This window comes from Engystomops pustulosus, chromosome 2 (genome assembly GCF_040894005.1).
Source record: "Engystomops pustulosus chromosome 2, aEngPut4.maternal, whole genome shotgun sequence".
Classification (NCBI taxonomy): Eukaryota; Metazoa; Chordata; class Amphibia; order Anura; family Leptodactylidae; genus Engystomops; species Engystomops pustulosus.
The window spans coordinates 55927751-55954873 of NC_092412.1; the positions used below are offsets into that span (position 1 = coordinate 55927751).

At 43.4% G+C, this 27123-nt stretch overlaps 1 protein-coding gene and 1 long non-coding RNA gene across 8 annotated transcripts in view; one reads left to right on the forward strand and one right to left on the reverse strand.

Annotated features, from left to right (window-relative positions):
• LOC140117714 (uncharacterized) overlaps positions 1–5865 on the reverse strand; it is a 60919-nt gene extending 55054 nt beyond the window's left edge. The window contains exon 1 of the long non-coding RNA XR_011853071.1: positions 5342–5865. This is a non-coding gene — a long non-coding RNA (uncharacterized lncRNA). The remainder of the gene's footprint in view (positions 1–5341) is intronic.
• The window catches only part of PDE1B (phosphodiesterase 1B), a 254028-nt gene that overhangs the window by 3723 nt on the left and 223182 nt on the right, over positions 1–27123 (forward strand). For 4 of the 7 annotated variants that reach the window (XR_011853070.1, XM_072134693.1, XM_072134692.1 and 1 more), the window contains exons 1-2: positions 25382–25404; positions 25939–26047. Coding sequence is in view for 6 of the 7 variants with exons in the window: in XM_072134693.1 (XP_071990794.1) it covers positions 25941–26047 (107 nt within the window). In the remaining variant the exon portion in view is untranslated. Of the gene's footprint in view, positions 1–25381; positions 25405–25424; positions 25656–25938; positions 26048–27123 lie in introns of those variants that run through there. The other 3 variants (XM_072134698.1, XM_072134697.1, XM_072134695.1) reach the window with 3 other exon arrangements.

The window sequence follows — 27123 nt, forward strand, 5'->3', positions numbered from 1 at the left end:
GTGCTTAATGTCACAAATTACATTTATTATTTCAAATTGTCTAAAATTTGCTACATTTTTTGGCACAAAAAACTCCAGATGAAACCGTACTTAAAGGGGTGTTCCCATTTCAGCAAATAAATGTTAAAGTTTGAATTAAGGAAAGTTATACAATTTTTCAATATACTTTCTGTATCAATTCCTCACAGTTAGATCTCTGCTTGCTGTCACTCTATAGGAGGCTTCATTATTTACTTCCAGTGGACAGAAATCTGACCATGGTCACATAGGTGCACGGCTCGTTATATCACACAGCTCTGATAACTCTCTATGAGACTAGCGAGCCGTGCACCCATGTGACCATGGTCATATTTCTGTCAACTAGAAGAAAACATAGAAGCTCTGTTTAGAATGACAGCAAGCAGAGATCTAGAAAACCGTGAGGAATTGATACAGATAAAATATTGGAAAATTGTATAACTTTTCATCATACAAACAATAAGATTCATTTGCCGAAATGGGAACATACCTTTAGGAAAGGTTGGAAAATGGAAAGAAGTGACTGGAGAAATTTGTGCGACATTTTTGAGACAGTTATAACAAATGTCTCAAAAAGAGAACAGAAAAAAAAAAACATTTTGCACAAGGAAAAAGTGAGATTGATAAATTACCACAAAAGAAGACGGTAAAAAGACAGGCAAAAACTAGCCAAAACACACAGAGATAAGATAAATGACCCCCACTGACTTTACAAGAACATATTATAACATGAATACCCCTAATAACTAAACCCATCCATGGTGTGCAGTATACAATTGTTTGTATTATGGTCCAAAACAAGATCCCAGACCATATCTGTTACTCTGTATTAGACACAATGCAGATAAGTGGCACCAGACGCCAACTTGTTTCTACGTCAGTTTCCTGGAATCAGGGTCTTGTGTGTATGAAGCATTTCTATTTTCAGAAGAAAAGGCTTCTGCATTCATAATGTATACAGATAACATATACACACACATGGAGCGTGTCTAGTGCAGTACGTCTGAACTCCTCTCATATAGTGGGGATGAGTTTGCAGTTTGGTAGAATAGGTTAGTTTTTCTTTGTGTTATCCACTGTTTTCAATAAGATGGAATGTATTGTAAGGCTTTGTTCAGATTTGTCAACAATAAACTGTTTCTGATCAGAACCTTCGCATGATAGATATTACTATCCCCCATTGACTTGTAATGGATAACAATGGGTGCTGTCGTTTTGACAAGCAGAACACCACTGCACACTGGGGCAGATTTATCAAGCAGTCTGAAAGTCAGAATATTTCTAGTTGCCCATGGCAACCAATCACAGCTCCCCTTTAAAATATTCATGAGCACTGGTAAAATGAAAGCTGAGCTGTGATTGGTTGCCATGGGCAACTGGAAATATTCTGACTTTCAGACTGATTGATAAATGTGCCCCACTGTGTTTTTCCTATCAAATATGACAAATCTGACACAGAGGCTCTGTCCATCACCATATCTCCCAACTTTTGTGGAGGAGAAAGAGGGACAAAATGGCGAATTTTTTTACCCACAGAAGCCACACCCTAGCCACGCCCCCTAACCACACCCCCTGGCCATGTCACTGCTCATACCTTCAACGCATCCACTGGCACCAATGTATATTTATGTATATAATTGGGGAGCATATTCCACTCCCCCTAGACAACGAGCATGTCCCCCCCCCAGACAACGAGCATGCCCTCCTAGACAACGAGCATGTCCTCCCCTAGACAACGAACATGCCCCCCCCAGACAACGAGCATGCCCTCCTAGACAACGAGCATGTCCTCCCCTAGACAACGAGCATGCCCCCCCCCAGACAACGAGCATGTCCTCCCCTAGACAACGAGCATGTCCTCCCCTAGACAACGAGCATGTCCCCCCCTAGACAACGAGCATGTCCCCCCCAGACAACGGGCATGTCCGCCCCCAGACAACGAGCATGCCCCCCCTAGACAACGAGCATGTCCCCCCCAGACAACGAGCATGCCCCCCCTAGACAACGAGCATGCCCCCCCTAGACAACGAGCATGTCCCCCCCTAGACAACGAGCATGTCCCCCCCCTAGACAACGAGCATGTCCTCCCCTGTGGCTGCGTGCCCTTTTTGTGTGTTTGTGTTATTTTTGTCTTCCAGGACCGTGCCTGCTGTGGACTGCTTCGGATTCAAAGGATTACGTCGATGACCGACATTTCTAACAAATAAAATGGTCAACGAGGGTGTGTCTGCGTTTTTTGTCAAATAAAATTTTCTGAAAACGGTGTGATTATTTATTTTTTTGCGACACTCTTCATAGTTTGCCATAGTAGTGGTGCCGGCTAGGTGACGGTGCTCATTACTAAGGGCTGGCCTTAGTGTTTGCCTTAATTTTTTTGGCAAATTCACACTAACGCCCATACCATTACCCCGGTACCCACCGCCACCAAGGGTGCCGGGAAGAGCCGGGTACAAACCAGTACCTGACCGTCTATAGATGGTCAGGTAGTGGGGCGGCTGCAGGCTGTTATTGTTGCGCTGGGATAGCCCCCTAACAGTGGCCTATCCCAGCGCAGTAATGGCAGGCTGCTGCTGCTTTTTTGTATCTGGCTGATTTGAAAAATAGGGGCACCCCATGCCGTTTTTTCTTCAAATTTTTGACAAAAATATGCGTGGGGTTCCCCCTTTAAAGGGGGCTCCCAGGCTGTTTCCCCCATTTTTACAAAAAAATGGGGTGAAAAACGGCATGGGGTGCCCCCTATTGTTCAAATCAGCCTGATACAAAAAAGCAGCAGCAGCCTGCCATTACTGCGCTGGGATAGGCCACTGTTAGGGGGCTATCCCAGCGCAACAATAACAGCCTGCAGCCGCCCCACTACCTGACCATCTATAGACGGTCAGGTACTGGTTTGTACCTGGCTCTTCCCGGCACCCCTGGTGGCGGTGGGTACCGGGGTAATGGTATGGGCGTTAGTGTGAATTTGCCAAAAAAATTAAGGCAAACACTAAGGCCAGCCCTTAGTAATGAGCACCGTCACCTAGCCGGCACCACTACTATGGCAAACTATGAAGAGTGTCGCAAAAAAATAAATAATCACACCGTTTTCAGAAAATTTTATTGAACAAAAAACGCAGACACACCCTCGTTGACCATTTTATTTGTTAGAAATGTCGGTCATCGACGTAATCCTTCGAATCCGAAGCAGTCCACAGCAGGCACGGTCCTGGAAGACAAAAATAACACAAACACACAAAAAAGGGCACGCAGCCACAGGGGAGGACATGCTCGTTGTCTAGGGGTCAGGGGTAGACATGCTCGTTGTCTAGGGGGGGGGGGGGAATGCTCGTTGTCTAGGGGGGGGGACATGCTCGTTGTCTAGGAGTCGGGGGGAGACATGCTCGTTGTCTAGGGGGGGGGGAAATGCTCGTTGTCTGGGGGGGGCATGCTCGTTGTCTAGGGGGGGGGCACATGCTCGTTGTCCAGGGGGGGAGAAATGCTCGTTGTCTAGGGGGGGAAATGCTTGTTGTCTAGGGGGGGGACATGCTTGTTGTCTAGGGGGGGGGGGAGACATGCTCGTTGTCGCAGTAAAGGGGAGGGGTCCTATGGAGCGCAGTAAAGGGGAGGGGTCCTATGGAGCGCAGTAAAGGGGAGGGGTCCTATGGAGCGCGCAGTGAAAGCCATAAAAACCACATTTGATATTTTCCTTCCCGCTTCCCAGTACAGGGCCTGGAATATTTAATACTGTCACTAGGAAGTATAATTTGTTACGCAGAAACAGGCCGCACACAGCTCTGTACATGGAAAAATAAAAAAGTTATTGATTTTTGAAAGTGGGGAGTGAAATATGGAAACGCAAAAATCGTTCCGTCAGAGTAATGGAGCAGACGGCCGTGTATGACCATTCTGCTCCATTACTGTCACAGAGCGATGACCTTATGTGGACCCCAACAGACCCCTCGTTTTCATGATCTATGGGGGTCACATCACTGAAACCCCCACACATCAGCAGGTTAAGCCCTGTCCTATGGATAGGGCCTAACTTGTATTTGTGGGAAAACCCCTTTAACCCCTTAACGCTCTGCGCTGTAGCTCTACGGCGCAGAGAGTATAAGGAGTGTATGAAGAGGGCTCACGGGCTGAGTCCTCTTCATACAAGGTGGGGGGTTTTGCATGTTGCAGAAAACCCCCACCGCTAATAACCGCGGTCGGTCATTGTCGCCGGCAAAGTCTTTTTTAGAATCGCTGTGCCCCCGAACGTCATCGGGGGGGCGGCGATCGTTTGCCGTGGTAGCCTCGGGTCTTCTTTTGACATGAGGCTACATGGCTTCTGCAGATTCGTTACAATGAGCCAGAAGTATTGCTGTATATGGTAGGAGCGATCTGACCATCTAGGGTTAATGTACCCTAGAGGGTCTAAGAAATAGTGGAAATAAAAAAGAAAAAAAAAGTTTTAAAAATAAAAAAAATTTATAAAATATTAAAAATTCTAATCACCCCCCTTTCCCTAGAACTGATATAAAACATAATAAACAGTAAAAATCACAAACATATTAGGTATCGCCGCGTCCCAAAATGCTCGATCTATCAAAATATAAAAACGGTTACGGGCGGCGGTGACCTCCGAGGCGGGAAATGGCGCCCAAATGTCCGAAATGCGACTTTTACACCTTTTTACATCACATAAAAAATGAAATTAAAAATGATCAAAATGTCGCACAGACCTCAAAATGGTAGCAATGAAAACGTCGGCTCATTTCGCCAACAATGACACCTCACACATCTCCGTGCGCCAAAGTATGAAAAAGTTATTAGCGTCAGAAGATGGCAAAATTTTTTTTTGCACACATTCGTTTAATTTTTGAAAATGTATTAAAACACAATAAAACCTATAAATCCGGTATCACCGCGATCGCACCGAACCAAAGAATAAAGCTGAGGTGTTATTTTGAGTGCACAGTCAAAGTCGAAAAAACTGAGCCCACAAGAACGTGACACGTGCGGTTTTTTTAAAAAAAATTTCCACATTTGGAATTTTTTGCAGCTTCGCAGTACACGGCATGTTAAAATAAATAACATTACGGGAAAGTAAAATTTGTTACGCACAAAATAAGCCCTCACACAGGTCTGTACACGGAAACATGAAAAAGTTATGAATTTTTGAAGTTGGAGAGCGAGAAATGAGAGGAAAAACCCTACGTCCTTAAGGGGTTAAGGGATTAAGTATATGGTACAATAAAAGCAGAATAGAAGGGCACTGGGGGGATTAGGGATGGGGGCAGGGGGTCTATGGAGGAAAGTTAAGTGTTTAACCCTTTAGCTGCTGCCTGCAGTCCCTGTAGAGTACCTGTTATCACACTGCAGCAGCTGCACACACTCGGCTCTGCTTCATCAGACGAACTTCAGTGAAGAGCAGGAGGAGGTGGGGGCAGGGAGCTATTGATGTAGCAGAGCTGGAGAGTTCCTGCCTGCACGGAGGCTGATCCCCTGGGGCTGCTGTGCAGGGGCAGTGCAGAGAATAGGACACTCTGCACTGCTCCATCCATCCATCCATCCATGTGCCTGCAAGTGGCAGCTTGAGGACAGGGAGGGCTCTGCCTCCCAGGGGAGGGGATGGGGGGAGGTGCCGACTCTGCAGCAGACAGCCGGGAGCTGGAGAGGAGGAGGACGCTGCACCCCGCCCCCTGGCTTCTCTGTATCCTGAGCAGGACGGGGGCGGGACTCGGGGGGCGGGACTCGGGGGCGGGACAAGACGGAAAAATCCGTGAAAACGCAAAAAAACCGGGACTTTCACTTAACGATCCGTGCAGGCGGGACAAGGGTTAAAAAACGGGACTGTCCCGCCCAAAACGGGACGGTTGGGAGGTATGCATCACCAAAATGTGACCAAAGCCTAAACATACAAAAAAAGGCTGTGTAAAGATACAGTAGTTTCAGCACTGCTACATCTAACAGCTCATGTAACAGTTCCCTTTAAGAGCCTTTGAGGCTGTAAATCCACTGCAAACTTCAAAAAGCAGAGCAATTACAGTGTCAGGATTTATTAAATGCTGAACTCCAGACTTGGCGTCTCTAAAATGAGACACAGAAAAGGGATTGCACTGGGCTCATTATTAGAGATCCCCAGGTTGGCACATGCCCATCTCTATTTTCTATCAGGATTGTTTTGATGGAAAGCCCAGTCAAAGAAATTCGCTGATGACTTTATTTTAATTAAATAGTACAACTAAAAATCAATGTCAGGGAAATGTTGTGACAGATCGGACTTGGCAGAAAGCTGACCATGTGGTTGTTGGGGGCAGATTTGGATGGGACCTCTGGCAGGATCTGTCTCTTGTATGTAGGCACCAGTCATTCCCTAAGGGAGGCGTGCTGCATCCATGTTATTTTGGTTAATCATCAGTCTGAACCTCCTGGAATAAGAATGATTTGTCCTGGTTGATGCTCACTCCATCTTTACAGTCTCGGTAATCAGTGGTCAGGTTTTAGGAAATTTAGAAAATATTAAACATAAACCTCTAATAATGACAATTTCTTGCAAGAAATAGTGGTTATTTTTGCAGCTATGCCACCTGCACGCATGTGGGATTGGATGAGGATGCAGATATGGTAGCAGTCTGGCAACAGTGGAAGGACCCAACTCCCCTTGGCAGCCCTTCCCTGGAGCTTTATTACTGATCATGTACATAAAGTGCAGCACACAATCATCTCAGTTCAAAGAGAAATAGGGCAGATATTTATTGGAAATTTTTATAATTTTCCAGAGTTTTCAGCTCATACGGCATTGACCTAGCTGTTCCAATCAGTACACTTTATAAGGACTCTGACTCCACACCCATGAAGATGACTGAGGCAATCTCTGTCCCCAGCTGTCATTTGCTATAAATTTGCTATATGATCTGTGATTGGCTCAGGTGTCACATACACAATGTATGTGATGTTTTATGTCTATTCATTTAGAAATGCATGACTTTTTGGTGGCATTGCGTATACCCCACCAATATTTTTTGTCTAATCTCTAATCTCTATGGAGCCATAAAAACATTTTCTGCAGGTTTGTTCTTTCCCAACTAGAATTAAGGGACAAAAAATCAAGGCATTTATTTTTTAACATAAGAGATTGGTGGTAAAATGATGAATCCCTATGTTACATTGTAACCAGGGTGTATGAAATGATATACAATTAAGGAGCTAGTCAGTGAACTCCATGAGATGGAACAGGTCTGCATCATTAAATTACAATCATAATGGACGTCTATAAACCTAGGGTGATGGAAAGATGTTCTATCCACAGCAATTAACATCTCCAATCCTCCATTAAAATATTCCTGACCAATCCCTGTTAATCCCATGTGATGGGCTGATAGACATGTATGGCACTGCTTAGCTCAAGAAAAAAAGCATGTGCTGGGACAGATTTATAAATTAAAATATGCGAGAATACTCTGGCAATGTACATCAAAATATAGTGTACAAGTCTTACATTTATCGGTCACTTCAGGAAATTTTTACTACATGTCCAATAGGAAATACTCTGGTAGAAATATGTATCTATTCCAGTATCTATATACTGCAATTCAGCAACTATTACCTGTTTTATCTATTACTTACATTTCTTTTTGATTATTGGGCAATATGACCTTTCTCTGATTGATAAAATGTACTTAAAGATGTGCCACAAAATCAGAATTATTTTCTATCTACAGGATAAGGAATAAATTCCAGATTTCTTAAGGTTCAACCCCTTGGACCCTCAGCAATCACTAGGTCAGAAGCTGTAAATGGAGTGGTGGATCACATGGATGGCCATTGCTCCATTCGGTCAATAGGGCTGCTGTACTATATCCATGCACGACACCACAGGGCATTTGCGGGACCCTATTCTAACTCTTATCCCCTATCCTGTGGACATCCTGTGGACAGGGGGTGAGTACTAATCGTGGGACAACCCCTTTAAAGCTTAGGTTCTCACCTACTGCCTTCCTCCATATAATGTTCTACACAGGAACATGTCCTTTATAATTTACATATGATAATGATCTATCGCATGCTTCTAATGTAGGAGCTCACAGCTCAGCCTCCCTTACTAGAGGGGAAAGGATACTTACACCCGCACAACAAAGCAGAAAATGTATTTTGGGTGTCTATGGGATAAGAGACCAGGGCACAGAGAAAATAAATTCTACAACCTGAGATTGTATCTGATGGAGAAGCTGTAGTGGCAATGAGGGAAGCCATACTCTAGGTATCATGTAGATATTATTCGCAGAGCAGGTTTTTATTGTAAATTTGAATGTTTCAGGGTTACGTTACTATGTTGCAAGTCATTAACAAAGGGATATGGTGAATTAAATAAAGAAATATTCGTTTCAATTTCACTTTTCTCTTTTCATTAGTTTTATAAGGATCTTTTACAAGAGTCAAAATGTTGCAGCATTCGGATCAGAAGAGTCTGGTGCAAATTATGACATAATTATGTCGTAAACAGATTGTTAAATCTTCCCTTTAGTTTGCTAGTTCACACTGGCTACATTACCTGGATGTGGCAAAAAAGGGAGCTCTATTGAAGGGTCACTAAACTCCTGAAGAGGTAGGTGGTCAAAAACTCTCAGGTTACTACAAAATGGCGCAATAATATTTGGTGGCATCAAGTACTGAGGTGTAAAGTGCTGAATGCTGAAAGTCTCCATGCCTGAATGTACCTCTATCCAAAACTTCCACATCTACTGACCGAAAAGCACCTGCCACAAAAGGTGTGGAATTTTGTTCTGTGGCGCAGTGAAAAAAGCTGGAATATTTCAGGTCTGTGGTATGTGTGGAGAAGGATGAAGGAATCATATGCTGAAAAAAAAACTGGTTATAGTAGACACTTGGCAGTGATGGAAGGTTGTAGAGGGTGAATTGTATTTAATTAAGTATCAGGAAATCATAAGAGAAAATCGAGCTTATTTGGATGAAGCTAAGGCCTTGAGCATCACTGGAACTTCTAGCTGGACATTGATGCCAAGCATACAAGTTTTTGCTGTGCTTAAATCTTTTGTTGGATTTGAAGATGGTGGGTGCAGTACACAAACCCACAAATTTTATTAAACTAGGGAATATACCTCAAGAACAAATATATTGTCTATTCACTCCAAAGATCATTTGTTCAGATAATAATATTGCAGGAGAGGACCTGTCTCACAATCTCCTTTCTAGTTCATCCTATGAGTGTTTGATGGGATTCAAGTCAGGGCTTTGTGTAACCAGTCAAGTTCTACCACACCAAACTAACCCAACCATGCATCTGTGGACCTGGCGTAGATTTATGCTGGAACACTTGGGCCTATTTCCCATGAGCGAGTGTGATCACTGAACAAATATGCTGAGTTATAGTTTCCGTCTCTGAGCGTCAAGGCCACACATTTAGGCAAGATTATGATGCAAGTAAATTGTTTCGCACTCTTTTGTGTTTGCAAAGTTGGAAGCATACATTTGTCCTGAGTGTTTTGGTACGCATTTACTCTGCTAGTTCTTCAAAACACAGAATGTACATGAAAAGCTCCTATCACTTTTCGTAAATTTTATGCAAATATGCCCATCATCCCTATCTAAGCTATAGCTCTAGCTGCCATTCAAACCAATGCGAAACAGAAAACATTGGATTCAATTTTGTGCCTTAAAAATGGCGAATTGGTTCTGAATTTACAAACCAAAGAATAGCTTTACTCATCTCCAACTTAGCAGTCAGTCCGACTCCAGTATCCATCAGTCTAGATGATAAAGAAGTGTCATAAGTCAAGAATATTTGAAAATTTTAATATTTTTTTATTTAAGATACTTTGGAATAATGTTATAATGGTGAAGGCACTGCTAAAATCTGATATTGGCATATACGATGGTGGTTCAATAAGTACCCTTGTTTGCCGACAGAGGGCGTTCCTGAGGGAAGTTGGTGTTATAAGTGTGTGCTGCCATCTATCAAACAACGGCAACACAAATTGCAGACTGATTGATAGGTTAGTTTGAATTTGGCAGCCATTTGAGTAAGAGCAGTATCGTTTGGTAATTCTCTTTTTGTTTTTGGATGGGATAAAATGTGAGGAGATAAAAGCAAAGTTGGATGCTGTTTATGGGGACACTTCGCCATCTATGACCACAGTCCACAGTTAGATATTGGTTCAACGAATTTAAACGTGGGCGAACATCCGTTTTTGATGAGGAGCGACCAGGACGCCCGGCAGACGTGGTCACCGTCCACGACATGATACTCGCTGATCGACAAACAAAAGTACACAAAGTAGCAGAGGCCGTAGGTGTGTCGACCAGAACGGCAATTAATATTTTACATGATAAGTTGTCAATAAGAAAAATTGTTGGCTTGATGGGTGCCACAATTGCTCACTCATGGTGGACAACAAGAGGATGCGGCTGTTAACTTCGAAGCAGTGTTTAGAGCAATTTAAGCAAGATCCGAAGGAGTTTTTGCATCGAGTTGTCACCGTTGATAAAACCAGGATTCATCATTGCACAACAGAAACTAAGCAACAATCAAAACAATGGATTTACCGTGAATCTTCTCCAAAGAAGGCGAAGACGGTCCCATCGGCCAGAAAGATGATGGCAATAACTTTTTGGGATGCGAAAGGAGTCATCCTAATGGATTATTTAGAAAAAGGAGGAACGATCACTGGACAATACTACAGTGAGTTATTGGAGCACTTCGACAAAAAATTGAAGGAGACACGTCCGCATTTGGCAAAAAAAAAAAGGTGCTGTTTCAACACGATAACGCACCAGCGGATTCAACCGGAGTTGGCGCCACCAAACTGCAAGAATTAAGTTCTGGGAAAACCTATTGGCTAGAGATTAAGCCGGGGGTGGGCAATGCAGTAGTATATAGCCAGCCTGCCCCCTGTGGTATACAGCCAGCCTGCCCCCATGTAATATACAGCTAGCCCCATGTAGTGTACAGTCAGCCAGCACCCAGTAGTATACAGCCAACCAGCCCCCAGTAGTATACAGCCAGCCTCCAGTAGTATACAGCCAGCTAGCCCCCATGTAGTATACAGCCAGCCTGACCCCATGTAGTATACAGTCAGCCTGCACCCAGTAGTATACAGCCTGCCAGCCTGCCCCCAGTAATATACAGACAGCCCACCAGCACTTAAAAAAATAAACATATATACTCACTCTCCGGCGGCCCCGATGCTCAGTGCGGCTCCCTGATGGCGGCACAGCACCTGTTCTGTTTTACCCGCAGCTACTCTTATTTCTTCGCTCTTCTTTAACAGCCGCATACTATGACGCGGCCGCTGGTGACATCATATTATGCGCTGGCCGCCGGAGGGTGAGTATATAAGTTTTTTTTTCTAATGACTCGTGTATAAGCCGAGGTGAGGTTTTTCAGCACATTTTTAATCCTGAAAAACTTGGCTTATACACGAGTATATACGGTATGTTGGAAAAAACCCATAGTTTTTGAACCTCCCTCATACATGGCCAATAGCCAAAATACCTCTGAAATCTTTTAAACCTTTTCATTACGTTACACACCTGTTAGGCTCAGTTCACATATAGTAATTTCGTTGTGAACCAAAGCCAGGAGTAGTCGAGCACATAGAACAGGTGCAAGGCTTCCCATTGACTCTAAAGAGTTATGGTATAATGGAAATAATAATAATCTTTATTTATATAGCACCATCAAATTCTGTAACGCTTATACTTGTACCTCTTCTGTGTGTTTCACCACTCCTGGTTTTGGTTCAGAATAGCTGAAGGAAATAACTGAAGACCTAATGAAGATGTGAGCTGAGCCTTACAAATAACCCTTCAATAATATACCCCACATTGGTATTAAATGTCACACAATTATAACAGATGGACAGCATTGTCATTATAACCTTTTGGAAAAAATATTAAGAAAAGTGATTTATTAAGTTTTTTATGGGGAAGATTTATCAGGGCTTCTATGCCAGTTAGCTAGCGTTTCATGAATCCCCACTTTGTCTTTTGTATTTACCACAAATTATAACACTATTGTTAAAACATGCAGATTATCGAAAGCAAAAATCAACAAGAAACACAGAAATTAGAAGGATATTAGTCCATTAGAAAGGTGATTTAGCTGCCCCTGATAAGATCCTCAACATTACTTAAGTCATGGGGGACATTTTTCATATGCCAGAACATTGCGCACCAAAGTATGATAGAAAGCCCTGCACCTCCGACGGGATGATACATCAGGAGGTGATGTTAGAATTACGCTGTTGCCAGTGACTGCTTGCAGGCTTGCAGGCTATAGTAAGTGTGCAGGCGGAGGGCAGGAACGACCACCCCTGCCCCGGCTGCACCCCCCTTCATGTCCCTTCACTTTCACTTGACATGGAGGTGGCATAAAGGAATAATCATTGCAATTCCTTGTGTTTAACAAAGGAATTGCAATTATTTCAGGGCTTGTATGCCATTATTTCTATCTACCGTAGTCCCAAAGATCAGAAATACTTGTAGGCAATTTAGACATAGCACCATAAATAGATAGAAATCAAAAACAGTCTGTTTAATCTACTTTATTAAGTCTATGTTCACATCACGTTATTCTCCCTCTGTTGTAAAGATATTTCAGGAGGATTCCCGACAATGGAGGACAGTAGAGTAACCCATTGTATGCTCGTGAACTGGAATCCATTGTTCGGTTCTGCTCCTCCCTCTCCCTGAAAGTGGGAGGAGGAACAAACATTGGCAGCAGCCAGTGATTCACTTCAATCAATCTTGAGGGTGTCCCCCAAGTGACATCATTCTCCTTCTATGGACAGTTACATATCCAAGAGCTCACGCTAAGTGGAGGGTGGAGATGGATGCCATATTTTAGTATCCGTCCCTCATAGCCTATAATGGCCTCCAATAAGCATTTATATTGATTTCCCAGAGGAAGCAGGATGTAAAAATCCAGCCATGAGCCATGCATTAGCCCCCCCCCAACATAAACATAAATTTGTTTGATACCAAAGAAATACCAAATCTGCCAAATATCATGTCTTTTAGCTGAAACAAATTTACTCTGACATTGTAAACAACATACACAGAACCAGCATGAAAATTAACATTCAGGGACAGGCAGACTACTAGCATAGCTCTCAATTATGAGGGTTAACTCATCCGATGGTACTGAAGGAGTTTTGTATTCAGTCCTATAAAAGTAAATGGAATTATGGTGATTTATGTGCAATACCTTTCCATTTACATAGGGAATTGGGTAACCCTTTTGTGATTGCTGGGGGTCTCCATGGTCAGACCTATATTTCATCTCTTTGGTTATGCACAACTACTCACAGAAAGAAATATACAAATTCAGGTGAATAATTTAATAAACCACTTTGTATAGTACAAAAAACCTTAGGGGGTCATTGTGGAGACTGAAGCTTTGTGTACACAGACCATCATGGAAATACTGCAGCAGGTTTCTTTCAAATCCCCAAATAGTTTTTTTTTTTTTTTAACCCTGAATAGCCCTAGGGCTTCCACTGTTTTCATCTTATGCACAGTTAATGTTGACAAATTGTACAACAAATACTTGAAACCACTGTGCAATCCAATCAAATACTTTATATAAATCCTTGGATGACAAACATAGACATAAGGCATATAAATACTTCACCAATTTCTGGCTCAATTTGCTGAAGTCCACAGTTAAAGGTCCACGCTATGTTAACCTGGTTCACTGAGACGCTGAACGCCCGGTGTGTCCAATGACGTTTCAGAGGTAACCCCTCCTTCCTCAGACATGCGTAGTGCCGGTCAGGTGCGGGTTTAAATACATACGGAGCATTATTACAATATTCAAACAAAACACTACCACAACAATAGTACAGCAATTACATATAATATACAAAAAAGACAACATGAAGAATGTACCAAAAACCTTCTTTAAAAATGCACTGAAGCAACATTGTTCATTCAACCCGCGGGGCAAGAAACATTTGCCGTGACTTTTTCTTGAGATCGCCCCAAGTTTACTTATAAAAAGGGTCGGTCAGTCGCTAATGAATTAGTGAGATCCGATATTACTGTCAAGAAAAAGTCACGGCAAATGTTTCTTGCCGCTAAGAAGAATGGCACTTTCCCGTGCCTAGCTTGCGGAAATTGTTCAAATATTATCAAAGGTGATTTTGTCAACCACCCTATGAGAGGACATAAAATTCAATTAAAGGGGTTCTTTACCTGTAACACCAAAGCAGTTGTGTACATGTTAAAGTGCCCATGTGGACTTGCATACGTGGGCCAAACCAGCAGAGCCATTCGTGTTAGACTTAATGAACATAAATCCCTCATTAGACAATATCTTAATAAAACGGAGGAAGAACTAATGGCCAGTAATGAAAAGGTTAAACAGGAAACGGGTGTTGCTAGACACTTTCGAGAAAATAAACACCAAGTGAGCGATTTGCGGTGGTTAATTTTAGAAGAGGTCACACAAGACAATGATTGGGGTTTAAATAAAAAACTCCTACAACGAGAGGTATTTTGGATTACCAAGTTAGATACATTACAACCCCGCGGGTTGAATGAACAATGTTGCTTCAGTGCATTTTTATAGAAGGTTTTTGGTACATTCTTCATGTTGTCTTTTTTGTATATTATATGTAATTGCTGTACTATTGTTGTGGTAGGGTTTTGTTTGAATATTGTAATAATGCTCCGTATGTATTTAAACCCGCACCTGACCGGCACTACGCATGTCTGAAGAAGGAGGGGTTACCTCCGAAACGTCATTGGACACACCGGGCGTTCAGCGTCTCAGTGAACCAGGTTAACATAGCGTGGACTTTTAATTGTGGACTTCAGCAAATTGAGCCAGAAATTGGTGAAGTATTTATATGCCTTATGTCTATGTTTGTCATCCAAGGATTTATATAAAGTATTTGATTGGATTACACAGTGGTTTCAAGTATTTGTTGTACAGATTGCTCTATCGCGGTATGGAGAGCCCTCAAACTTGACCGGTGTACACACTATGACACTAGGGGCTTAATTGTTTTTTGTTGCTGGAATGTTGACAAATTGACATGCTGCAGGTTAAAAGCTTACCTGTGGAGCGTGTTTTTGTTGCAATAAGTAGGACAATTTGGTAAAATCTTATTCGCTATGTCTCCCCTCCTTTTTTATTACCCTTAGGCTAGGAGACCGGTATCAAATTTGTATTGATCTGACACTGGGCAACTCTGCCGATCAGTTTCCACTTTACACGTCTGTGACTTCAAATCCATTCACCACATGGCCAGTTTGCAGCCCAGTCCCATTCAAGTGAATTTAATTAAAGTACAAAAGCCCAGTCTCCATATTAAATCCGGTGCTCACATTGTTTACCTATCTTAAAAAAAATCCTGGATCATTCCATCTAGAGGGATAAGAAATGATCACTAGGAGGCAAAAAATTACACATATAATAATGGAAAAGAGAAATAAAAATGACATGAAATAGAAAAATAATGAGCTGTACCCTATAAATTTAAAGGGCATTGAGGATGCGGTGAGGGTCCTGCGGTTTGTATGTAAAGCAATACATGTTATCGACAGTCTGTTAATCAGAATTGACTGATCCTGAGTCTTCTTAGTTCCCTCTCCTGATTTGTAATGTATGAAAATCAATATGTAATTGTGGAACAACAATTATATTGTGCATCATATCTTTTTCCTAATAAAAGTGTAATAAAAAAGTCAGCATGATCTTTATGGATTAAAACAAAACAGTCTAATGTAACCATGTTTTTCGGAATAGAGAAAAAATATTCAATGAGCGCAGATTGCTTGTGTTGGCTTTACGAGAGTGGTGCCTAAATGATGCGCGGAACACATTGGATTCCCTGGTAGCTGAGGACCAGTGTTTTTCCAGATTGATCGGCTTAGAGACAACAGTGACCACATTCATGAGTTGTCATTGACCTCATTTGTACAAGAAAATGCCAGATCACGTCATCTGAGGACATTTGTGCACTCAGAATACTCTGAGCCAAGCAAATGCTATAGCGCTTGTATGTTTCATAGAGTCAGATACAGTTGCCTTTACCAAATTTTCCAGCCTTTAGGTATGTTTTTATGTTTGGTAGTTATAGATTTAGGCTAGGGCTACATGTCTATGACACCAGCTCAAAGTTTACATAGCGGGCTGTTTACATTGTAAGCAATCTTGCCACCAGATCTTACCCCATTAAATTATTAGCACCCTGATTTAGGGTATGGAATGTCCTTTCTAGAATATACTCTTTTATGTGTAACCTAATTACCTATTTAAAAAATATACTCCAAAGTCATGTGATAATGAGCAAAGAGTCATCTTTTACCTGAGATATGTCAAGTTAAGAGGCTGCAGGTCACTTCAGATGCCCCAGTCCTCATTTCTATAGAACATGTTGATGTCATGTTAAATATAAAAATCTTATCTTTCAGATCACATCAGGCTTGTGGTTATGTGAGCTACAGAACCAGAGATACAGGTAGTTAAAAAAATGCAAAAAGATTTGAACTCAGTAGTGATTATAATCACGGCGGTTTGGATGATAGCTCAGGGTCCAAGTCACCCAAACCACCCAGCCAGTTTAATACTGAGAAGGGCCTTCACCTATAATGTCCTTGTACAACTGTTCCTGCTCTTAATACACGTGTACACAAGATCCATTTCAGGACCTTTAAAGTTTCTCCAAAGGTCCTGAAACCACAGATTGAAAGAAAGAAGAGACACATCCTCCATTCCCCAAGAAGCTTGATTCTAATACCATATGTAAAAAGTGAATTCTGCGTGACACATTCATTCCTGTTCTGAGAGTGTGAAATATTATCATAAACTTATAATCCCAGACCCTCCTTTCTCTCTGAGATTTGAAGTTGTTTTTTAATACAGGGACTAATATGTCACATGGATTTATGTCGGTTTATGACTCCTTAAAGGGGTTTTCCCATTTCAGCAATTTAATGTTATTGTTTGTATGATGAAAAGTTATACACATTTCCAATATACTTTCTGTATCAATTCCTCACGGTTTTCTAGATCTCTGCTTACTTTCTTTCCATAGAAAGCTTCAATTTTTCCTTCCAGTGGACAGAATCTGACCATTGTCATGTGATGTCACACAGGTGCACCGCCCGTTAGTATCACAGAGAGTAATCAGAGCTGTGTGATGTAACGAGCCGTGCACCTGTGTGACCATGGTCAGATTTCTGTCCAGTGGAATTAAACATAGAAGCTTCCTATAAAATGACAGCAAGCAGAGATCTAGAAAACTGTAAGGAATTGATACAGGATATTGGAAAATGGTATAACTTTTCATCATACAAACAATAACATTAATTTGCTGAAATGGGAAAACCTCTTTAAAGGAATCCTACCACTTAGAATGGCAGGGGTAAGCTGTAAGTACCGAGCACCAGCTCAGGGTGAGCTGGTGCCGGTACTCACTTTCGTTAGTGTTATAAACCGCGGTATCGCGGTTTTAACACTTTTTAAACTTTAGAGCAGAAGAGGCTTCGGCGCTGCGAGAGCTTGGTGACGTCACGGCTCTCGGCACCCGAAGGAGGACGGTTACAATGAAGGAGGCGGGAATAATTCAAGATCGGAAGGCATCTCCCTTCCGAAGATGACGTAGGGGTAGCACCGGAGGGCTATTTACATATGTAAGTAAAACATTTTTTTATCTAAACTAACGATCGCCGTGCCTAACTAAAGTATGTGCCGGCATCAGTATTAAATAGCATACCAGGTGGTCTGCTCGCATGATTTTATCATGCCAGCAGTGGTAGGTTTCCTTTAAAGGTATCAACAACTGAGGACTCTGAAATCTCATTTAAAAAATGCAGGCATTTGATTTTTATCTGCAGCTCATATTACCAACTATGTCTTGAACTGCCTATATCTCCAGTCCTGAAGGTCACAGAACCACAATCATTTGAAAGAAGTGATTCTTATCTTTAATACGACACAAAAACATGTTTCTAGGTTCTATTGCACCGAAAAAATAGCGGTGTCTGAAGTTACAACTTGACTTGTTCCCTTTGCCACTCGCCACTTCCTGCAATAAGGAAATGGACCTTGATAGTGGTATAAAATCTAGACCTGATGGATTTTTTGAGATTACTGATGGATAACAGTTTTGGAGTCATAGATCTTTTTATTAGATAAAGGATCCCCATAAGCCCCATGCCCTATTGGGCCAATATAAATACCTGGAGGATGATACCTATTGTAAATCCCATACAATTTCAAACATCACAGGTTTCATAAGAGCATGAGACCTGCAGTGGAGTATAATAAAGATAAAATGGTACAAGGAGGGGCATTTATTTATTTGGGCGCAGGGTGGTGCTAGAACCGTGCTATATTTTACGGTGGGTCGGAAAAATATAAGCACCAGAAAAATTCACAGGTGGCGCTACATTGTTGCGCCCCCAAAATTGAAAACACCAATATTGTGGCACCAACACTTCATTTATTAAGGTGCAATAAGCCCAGTTTGAAACGTGATAATAAATGCCCCCCAATGGGGGTAATTTACTAAGGGCCTGAATCGCGTTTTTACGGCGGGTTACCCAAATGTTTCTGTTTTGCGCCGGGTTTTTTGGTGCATACGATCAGATTGTGGCGCATCGGCGCCGGCATGCACGCAACGGAAATCGGGGTGCGTGGCTGTATGAAAACCCAACGGATTCAGAAAAACCGCGCATTTAAAAAAAAAAGGGTCGCTTGACACGCGCTTACCTGCGCCCGTCCCGGCTTGGTGAACTTCAGTGCATTCCAATGGACTTCAGCGCAGCAGCGACACCTGGTAGACGTCGGGGGGACCACCTTAGTGAATCGCCGGAAGACCCGAATCCTCCACACAAAACGCGCAACTGGATCGCGAATGGACCGGGTAAGTAAATCTGCCCCAATGTGTCCAGTCATATTTTGCAGTGCATATTCAAGACTATTTTCTGGATATGATGTGACCCATCCAATTTAATAAAGTCATTAGTAACCATGTTAAGGTTTATGAATAATTAAAAAGAACTTGACATCAACCAATAAAAGCGGGAGGTATTATAGCTTGGAAATGAAGGCCCTTAATTTTTAAAGTTTTACTTGATGGGAAATTGTTTTATTTTGAAATCAGAGGTGATAAATGAACATAATAGATGATAAATATATGAACTATGATAATAGTATTTAAAGGGGATGCCATCAGAGGTCGCACTAAGATTTTTACAGAAGGGTAATAATACTCCTCCTCCTTTTTTTGGGGAGTATTTTTAGCCGAGGAGGAGTATTAAATTTTTTGTAATAAAAATATAAAACTTCTAGCTGTATATAATGTTAACAGACGCTATTTATACATGAAAATCATCTTCACCGCGCGCTCACCACAAACACACACACAGAGAAGCACGCTCACTACACACACACATACACAGAGCAGCACGCTCACCACACACACACATACACAGAGCAGCACGCTCACTACACACGCACACACACATACACAGAGCAGCACGCTCACTACACACGCACACACACATACACAGTGCAGCACGCTCACTACACTCGCACACACACATACACAGTGCAGCACGCTCACTACACACACACATACACAGAGCAGCACGCTCACTACACACACACATACACAGAGCAGCACGCTCACTACACACGCACACACACATACACAGAGCAGCACGCTCACTACACACGCACACACACATACACAGTGCAGCACGCTCACTACACACGCACACACACATACACAGTGCAGCACGCTCACTACACACACACATACACAGAGCAGCACGCTCACTACACACACACATACACAGAGCAGCACGCTCACTACACACGCACACACACATACACAGAGCAGCACGCTCACTACACACACACACATACACAGAGCAGCACGCTCACTACACACGCACATACACAGAGCAGCACGCTCACTACACACGCACACACACATACACAGTGCAGCACGCTCACTACACACGCGCACACACACATACACAGAGCAGCACGCTCACTACACACGCACACACACATACACAGAGCAGCACGCTCACTACACACACACACATACACAGAGCAGCACGCTCACTACACACACACATACACAGAGCAGCACGCTCACTACACACGCACACACACATACACAGAGCAGCACGCTCACTACACACACACATACACAGAGCAGCACGCTCACTACACACGCACACACACATACACAGAGCAGCACGCTCACTACACACGCACACACACATACACAGTGCAGCACGCTCACTACACACGCACACACACATACACAGTGCAGCAGGCTCACTACACACACACATACACAGAGCAGCAGGCTCACTACACACACACATACACAGAGCAGCACGCTCACTACACACACACACATACACAGAGCAGCACGCTCACTACACACGCACACACACATACACAGAGCAGCACACTCACTACACACGCACACACACATACACAGAGCAGCACGCTCACTACACACGCACACACACATACACAGAGCAGCACGCTCACTACACACGCACACACACATACACAGTGCAGCACGCTCACTACACACGCACACACACATACACAGTGCAGCACGCTCACTACACACACACATACAAAGAGCAGCAGGCTCACTACACACACACATACACAGAGCAGCACGCTCACTACACACACACACATACACAGAGCAGCACGCTCACTACACACGCACACACACATACACAGAGCAGCACACTCACTACACACGCACACACACATACACAGTGCAGCACGCTCACTACACACGCGCACACACACATACACAGAGCAGCACGCTCACTACACACGCACACACACATACACAGAGCAGCACGCTCACTACACACACACACACATACACAGAGCAGCACGCTCACTACACACACACTTACACAGAGCAGCACGCTCACTACACACGCACACACACATACACAGTGCAGCACGCTCACTACACACGCGCACACACATACACAGTGCAGCACGCTCACTACACACGCACACACATACACAGAGCAGCACGCTCACTACACACGCACAAACACATACACAGAGCAGCACGCTCACTACACACGCACACACACATACACAGAGCAGCACGCTCACTACACACGCACACACACATACACAGAGCAGCACGCTCACTACACTGGCACACACACATACACAGAGCAGCACGCTCACTACACACGCACACACACATACACAGTGCAGCACGCTCACTACACACGCACACACACATACATACACAGAGCAGCACGCTCACTACACACGCACACACACATACACAGAGCAGCACGCTCACTACACACGCACACACAGAGCAGCACGCTCACTACACACGCACACACAGAGCAGCACGCTCACTGCACACACACACACACACAGCAGCACGCTCACTACACACACACAGCAGCACGCTCACTACGCACACACAGCAGCACGCTCACTACGCACACACAGCAGCACGCTCACTACGCACACACAGCAGCACGCTCACTACGCACACACAGCAGCACGCTCACTACGCACACACAGCAGCAAGCTCACTACGCACACACAGCAGCACGCTCACTACGCACACACAGCAGCACGCTCACTACGCACACACAGCAGCACGCTCACTACGCACACACAGCAGCACGGTCACTACACACACACAGCAGCACGCTCACTACACACACACAGCAGCATGCTCACTACACACACACAGCAGCACGCTCACTACACACACACAGCAGCACGCTCACTACACACACACAGCAGCACGCTCACTACACACACACAGCAGCACGCTCACTACGCACACACACAGCAGCACGCTCACTACACACACACACAGAGCACACTCACTACACACACAGAGCACACTCACTACACACACAGAGCACACTCACTACACACACAGAGCACACTCACTACACACACACAGCAGCACGCTCACTACACACACACAGCAGCACGCTCACTACACACACACAGCAGCACGCTCACTACGCACACACAGCAGCACACTCACTACACACACACAGCAGCACGCTCACTACACACACACAGCAGCACGCTCACTACACACACACAGCAGCACGCTCACTACACACACACAGCAGCACGCTCACTACACACACACAGCAGCACGCTCACTACACACACACAGCAGCACGCTCACTACGCACACACAGAGCAGCACGCTCACTACACACACACACACAGAGCACACTCACTTCACACACAGAGCACACTCACTACACACACAGAGCACACTCACTACACACACACAGAGCACACTCACTACACAGAGTGCAGTGAGCGCGGTGCACTCCACAGGTGGGCCTCGCACTCACCTGGCACTGGTCTCCGGTCCTGACGGGATACTACAGCCGAGGAGCCGCAGCCCCACTGTCCACGTGTCTCCCGGGGCCTGCGCTCCCACTCCGGGTCTCTCCGGAGCACTGCTGGCACAGAACACTGTGTCACGTGTCCCGCTGAGTGGCCCGGCGCGCTGCAATCCCGCTACTAACATTTCCCTCTCAGCCTGCGCGCTACAGGGAATAATTGCCATGCGTTCTTTTACGCATGGCAATTATTTTTGGGGGTAATTGCGCCTCATCACGCGTCTATGACGCGTGGTGAGGCGTTAATGCGACCTCTGGATGCCAGGATATTTTGTATTACTTTCACATCCTTATAGGTGATTGATAGCAGACTTATGAGATAAGATGTAAAGATGCAACCAATGTCTTATTAATTCTAGATCTGCATTACTAGTGAAAATCTAGATAATAAAACAAATTCAATTAGCCAAAGAGATTGTAATTGATTAAGGTTCACACCATGTTTTTTGTACTGCGGGCTGCTGTAGAGACATACAGTGGGATAGGTCTTTGTCAGAATATCCCCAACGTGTGGCAAATAACATGGTGTGAGCCCACCCTAAGCCTAGTCTTTGGTGCTGTCCAGTCCAACTAAGCCAAAAAAATAAGGCCATCAAATAGAGACTGTATACTTAATGTCAATGGGGTTTCCAACTCTACCCAAAGGAAGGAGACCTGGGAAAGATGCATTAAGTTGGTTGGATTTATGAATGCCAGTTTAGCCATTGAAAATGCATGAATGCTGAGCCTATATAGGTGCAATTGGAAAAATAGTGTAGATGCAGTTTGAAGAAACATTAGTCAGCTATATTAAGTCTCCCCCGCCTGATCTTCTGAGACCTCTTACATGCAAATCGCACAGAGCTGTGACAGAGCAGCCATAGAAATCTTTGGTTTTCCAGGATACATTGGAGCTCAAAAATAGTATGTTCCTGTTAACATTATATTACATGATTTCTCAACAATTCAGAAACATCATACGGAATCAAACTGAGTGAGGCTGGGTTCACACCATGTTTTTGCTCTCCATTGTAAGGATACGTTATATGAAGGATTTCCATCCAAACATTACAATGTAGGGCTAAGACGCATCACACTGTATACTCATACACTGTAATACATCATCCCATCTTCAAGGTGTTTTCCCAGTGATGTCACTGTCCTTATGGACAGCGTACGCTCAGCGGAGGCTGGGGCTGGATGAAATACGTTGTATCTGTCCCCTGCAGACTATTACGACCACCAATGAGCATATAAAATAAGTTAAAGGGGTATTCCCATTTCAGCAAATTATTGGTAATAAAAAAGTTAAACAATTTAAAATATACTTTCTGTATCAATTCCTAACAGATTTCTAGATCTCTGCTTGCTGTCATTCTATGGAAAGCTTCTATGTTTACTACTAGTGGACAAAAATCTGACCATAGTCACACAGATGCACGGCTCGTTATATCACAGAGAGTAATCAGATGTATGTGATATAACGAGCCGCGCACTTGTCTGACCATGGTCAGATTTTTATACCCTGGAAGTAAACATAGAAACTTTCCATAGAATGGCAGCAAGCAGAGATCTAGAAAACTGTGAAGAAATGATACAGAAAGTGTATTGGAAAACTGTGTAACTTTTAATCATAAAAATAATAACATTAATTTGCTGTTATGGGAATACCCCTTTAAGATAAGATAGTCCTTTATAAGTCCTGCAGTGGGGAAATATAAAATGTTACAGCAGCAGAGAGAGAGTACAGAGAGTAGTACAGAGAAGAATAATTTTAGGGATAAATGACCAAAAAGAAAAAAAACTGATAAAAAGACAAAAAAAAAGAGACAGCGGTTTGGTATTCAGTCTGTAGATGGGACATGCAGGGACTGGTTAGGTGGGGGGGCGTAGGTTACTTCTGTTTGGCCCTTGTTGGTTGAACAGCCTGATGGCAGCGGGGAGGAATGACCTCCGATAACATCTCCCTTTCACACATTGCTCAGCAGTAGGAAGTTGAGTGGAAAGATGTATCTTGTTGTGTCTTTCCATCCATCTAGTACTATATACTGGGCAGACGGAAACATAATGGATGTCCATCTGCCAGCATATGGCTATGGATATAGTCAGCTCTCCTGGTGTTTTACGCTCAGCTTACACAAACAAAACGATGTGAATGTAGCCTAAGATATCACTATACAGGTTTATGTCTGATGCTTCACCCCGGGGTGGTTCTGCTGTAGGGTATTAGGGTTATATATAAATCACGGGCTTATGTTTATATGTGCAGCTGATAAAAATGTATCTCAATTTTTTTCTCTCCGGCCTCCTGCGAGCGTCTCTTTATATTCCGCTCACAATAAATGGGCCTTTATCTTAAAAGATAAATCAGTCACTCGGCAAATGTTCCCTTCATATCCATCCCGCTACTTATCACATGAATAGCAATGGGGATTGTTCAGGATGCCTCGTTACATTTCCATGTCAGTGACATTTCTATACTTCCAGAGCGGAATACAAAGTATAGAAGAGGTCTGCCACTAAATGGGCGAATGTGTGTTTGCAGGGTGTTGCTTAGCAACATTGCCACATTGTTATCTGTGATTTAGGGATCTATCTATATATACACAGATGAGATGTGGCTACAGGTCATTTACTTGTGCCCGTAAATCTGTGTTTTATGCTGATTATATGGATGTGGGCGCCGCCAGGAACTCCACAATGTTGCCTTTCTCCTGGCCAACAATATTTTATGGGCTTTTATATATGCTAATGTATATTAATAAGCGAGCCGAGTATTGGATTAGATGAGTGCTTTTGGTGCAGTGCAGTTTTATGCTGACTGCCGTATAATCCGTTGTTTAGGAACTGTCACATTGCCATGGCAGACACATGTGGCACCTCTGGAGAGTAGGACTTTTCCTACAGGTCCTATAGAAATCCTGCAGCATGGGGGGGTGGGAATAATAATGTGTGCAGACACTGATAACCTGTTAGAGTCACTGAGGGAGGTTCTTCCATGGATTAGAGGTATACCATACTCATATCTCGTTCACTAACACGCGTACAGATCCCTCTGCAGAAGGGGCCGGCATCCTGCTTCATGCTATTGCTGCTGCTATTAGTCCCCCCCTCCCTGCTGCCCACATTTATCCATCACGGCGCACGGAGAATGGACTGATTTCCCTGAAGGACGCAGGGTAGACCACAGAACATGTGAGAGAATAATCATTTGCATGAACCCCTTCCTTGCTGGCACAGATCTACCCCGGCACATAAAGGTTGATCCTGCTATTGTTGTTTTGGTATTTGTCAGTCTCAATATTGTACGTCAATCGCTCCTTATCAGTTGTCTTGCCCTCTTGGTCTTGGTCTATGTATTGGTTACGTGTTTAATATCAGTTTTCGGGATGATCATGTATGTAAACATTGGAATATCACCAACTGTATGCTTATGTAGAAGTGAACATTTGAACTGTGATCAATGACATCAATGACGTATCCCTTGTTAGATGCAATACACATCTATATCCTACCACTGACATGTTTTCCTCTCTTGCACAGGAATGATGGAGGCTCCGAGTGTAGACAAAGATTTGCTAGAGGGATGCACATCTCCATTCGAGCTGAAATCGACCCCGAGCAAGAAGATGTGGGTGAAACTGAGAGCTCTGTGAGTACCTGGCATATGAAGGGTTAAGGGACTTCCCTCCCCACATGCGCAGACCACCCATAGGAATCCCATCTTTGCTGAGAAACGGTGATTTCCATCTTGCCTTCAAAACAAAAGCGTTCTGCACAAATCACCGACCCCATAAGAATAACAATTTCAGCAGACGCTCAGGGGGCTTGGACATGTCATATTCCGGCGGTGTGCTGCATTTACCATTATTTTTCCATGCATTTGGGAAGATAAGTGAACGCAGCCATAGCAGGGCACTAATGCTAACATTACCATGGCAACCTCCAGTGTAGGATTCGGGTTTAACCCCTTGATCAAAACCTGCACAGTTGTCTTTGCAGATAAAGCTTTAAGTGTCTTCTCCGTGCAATGTGTCCTATGTATAGAAAATGCTATTGTTAATAATTCACATCATTGCTTATAGCCTGGTAATCTGTACGGTAGATTTTTCGCTGGCGAGGTGACCACTTCATAGATGGAAAGATAAATTCTTCAGATTGAGATTATGACTTGGTGCGTCTTAAAGATGTGCACATTTCTGTTTCATAGCATCAATTGTCGCATCAATGTATTGTAGTATAAGGGTCATTTATCGTTAATACTTCTATTTTTACGTACCTTATAAACATTATATATCCTGAGAATCCTTTACTATATGTGTGTGTATTATCACCAGTATATAGCATAAAATTGGAAGAAGAAAGATAACTAACATACAGTAAACTCATGGGAAACAGCATGGGCCACTTTTTGTTCAGCGGATCTGATCCAGTACAATGTTATTTGTAAAGCGCTACAGAATATGGTGGCGCTATATAAATAAAGATTATTATTATTATGTAGGGGTCCTGCACAACCCAGGTAACAAGCTACATGATCCTTAATGTTGTCTTTACCGAAATATAGAAATAACACATAGGTACCCTTTATTGATACTGTTCGGCTTGTGTTGATACCACAGGATGATGATGGATCATCTCAAAAGGATATTTACCACTAAAAGATTGCTTATAGAAATGCTCATATTTGAATCAGTTCTCTCCTGTAAGTGCAGGGAGACCACGATG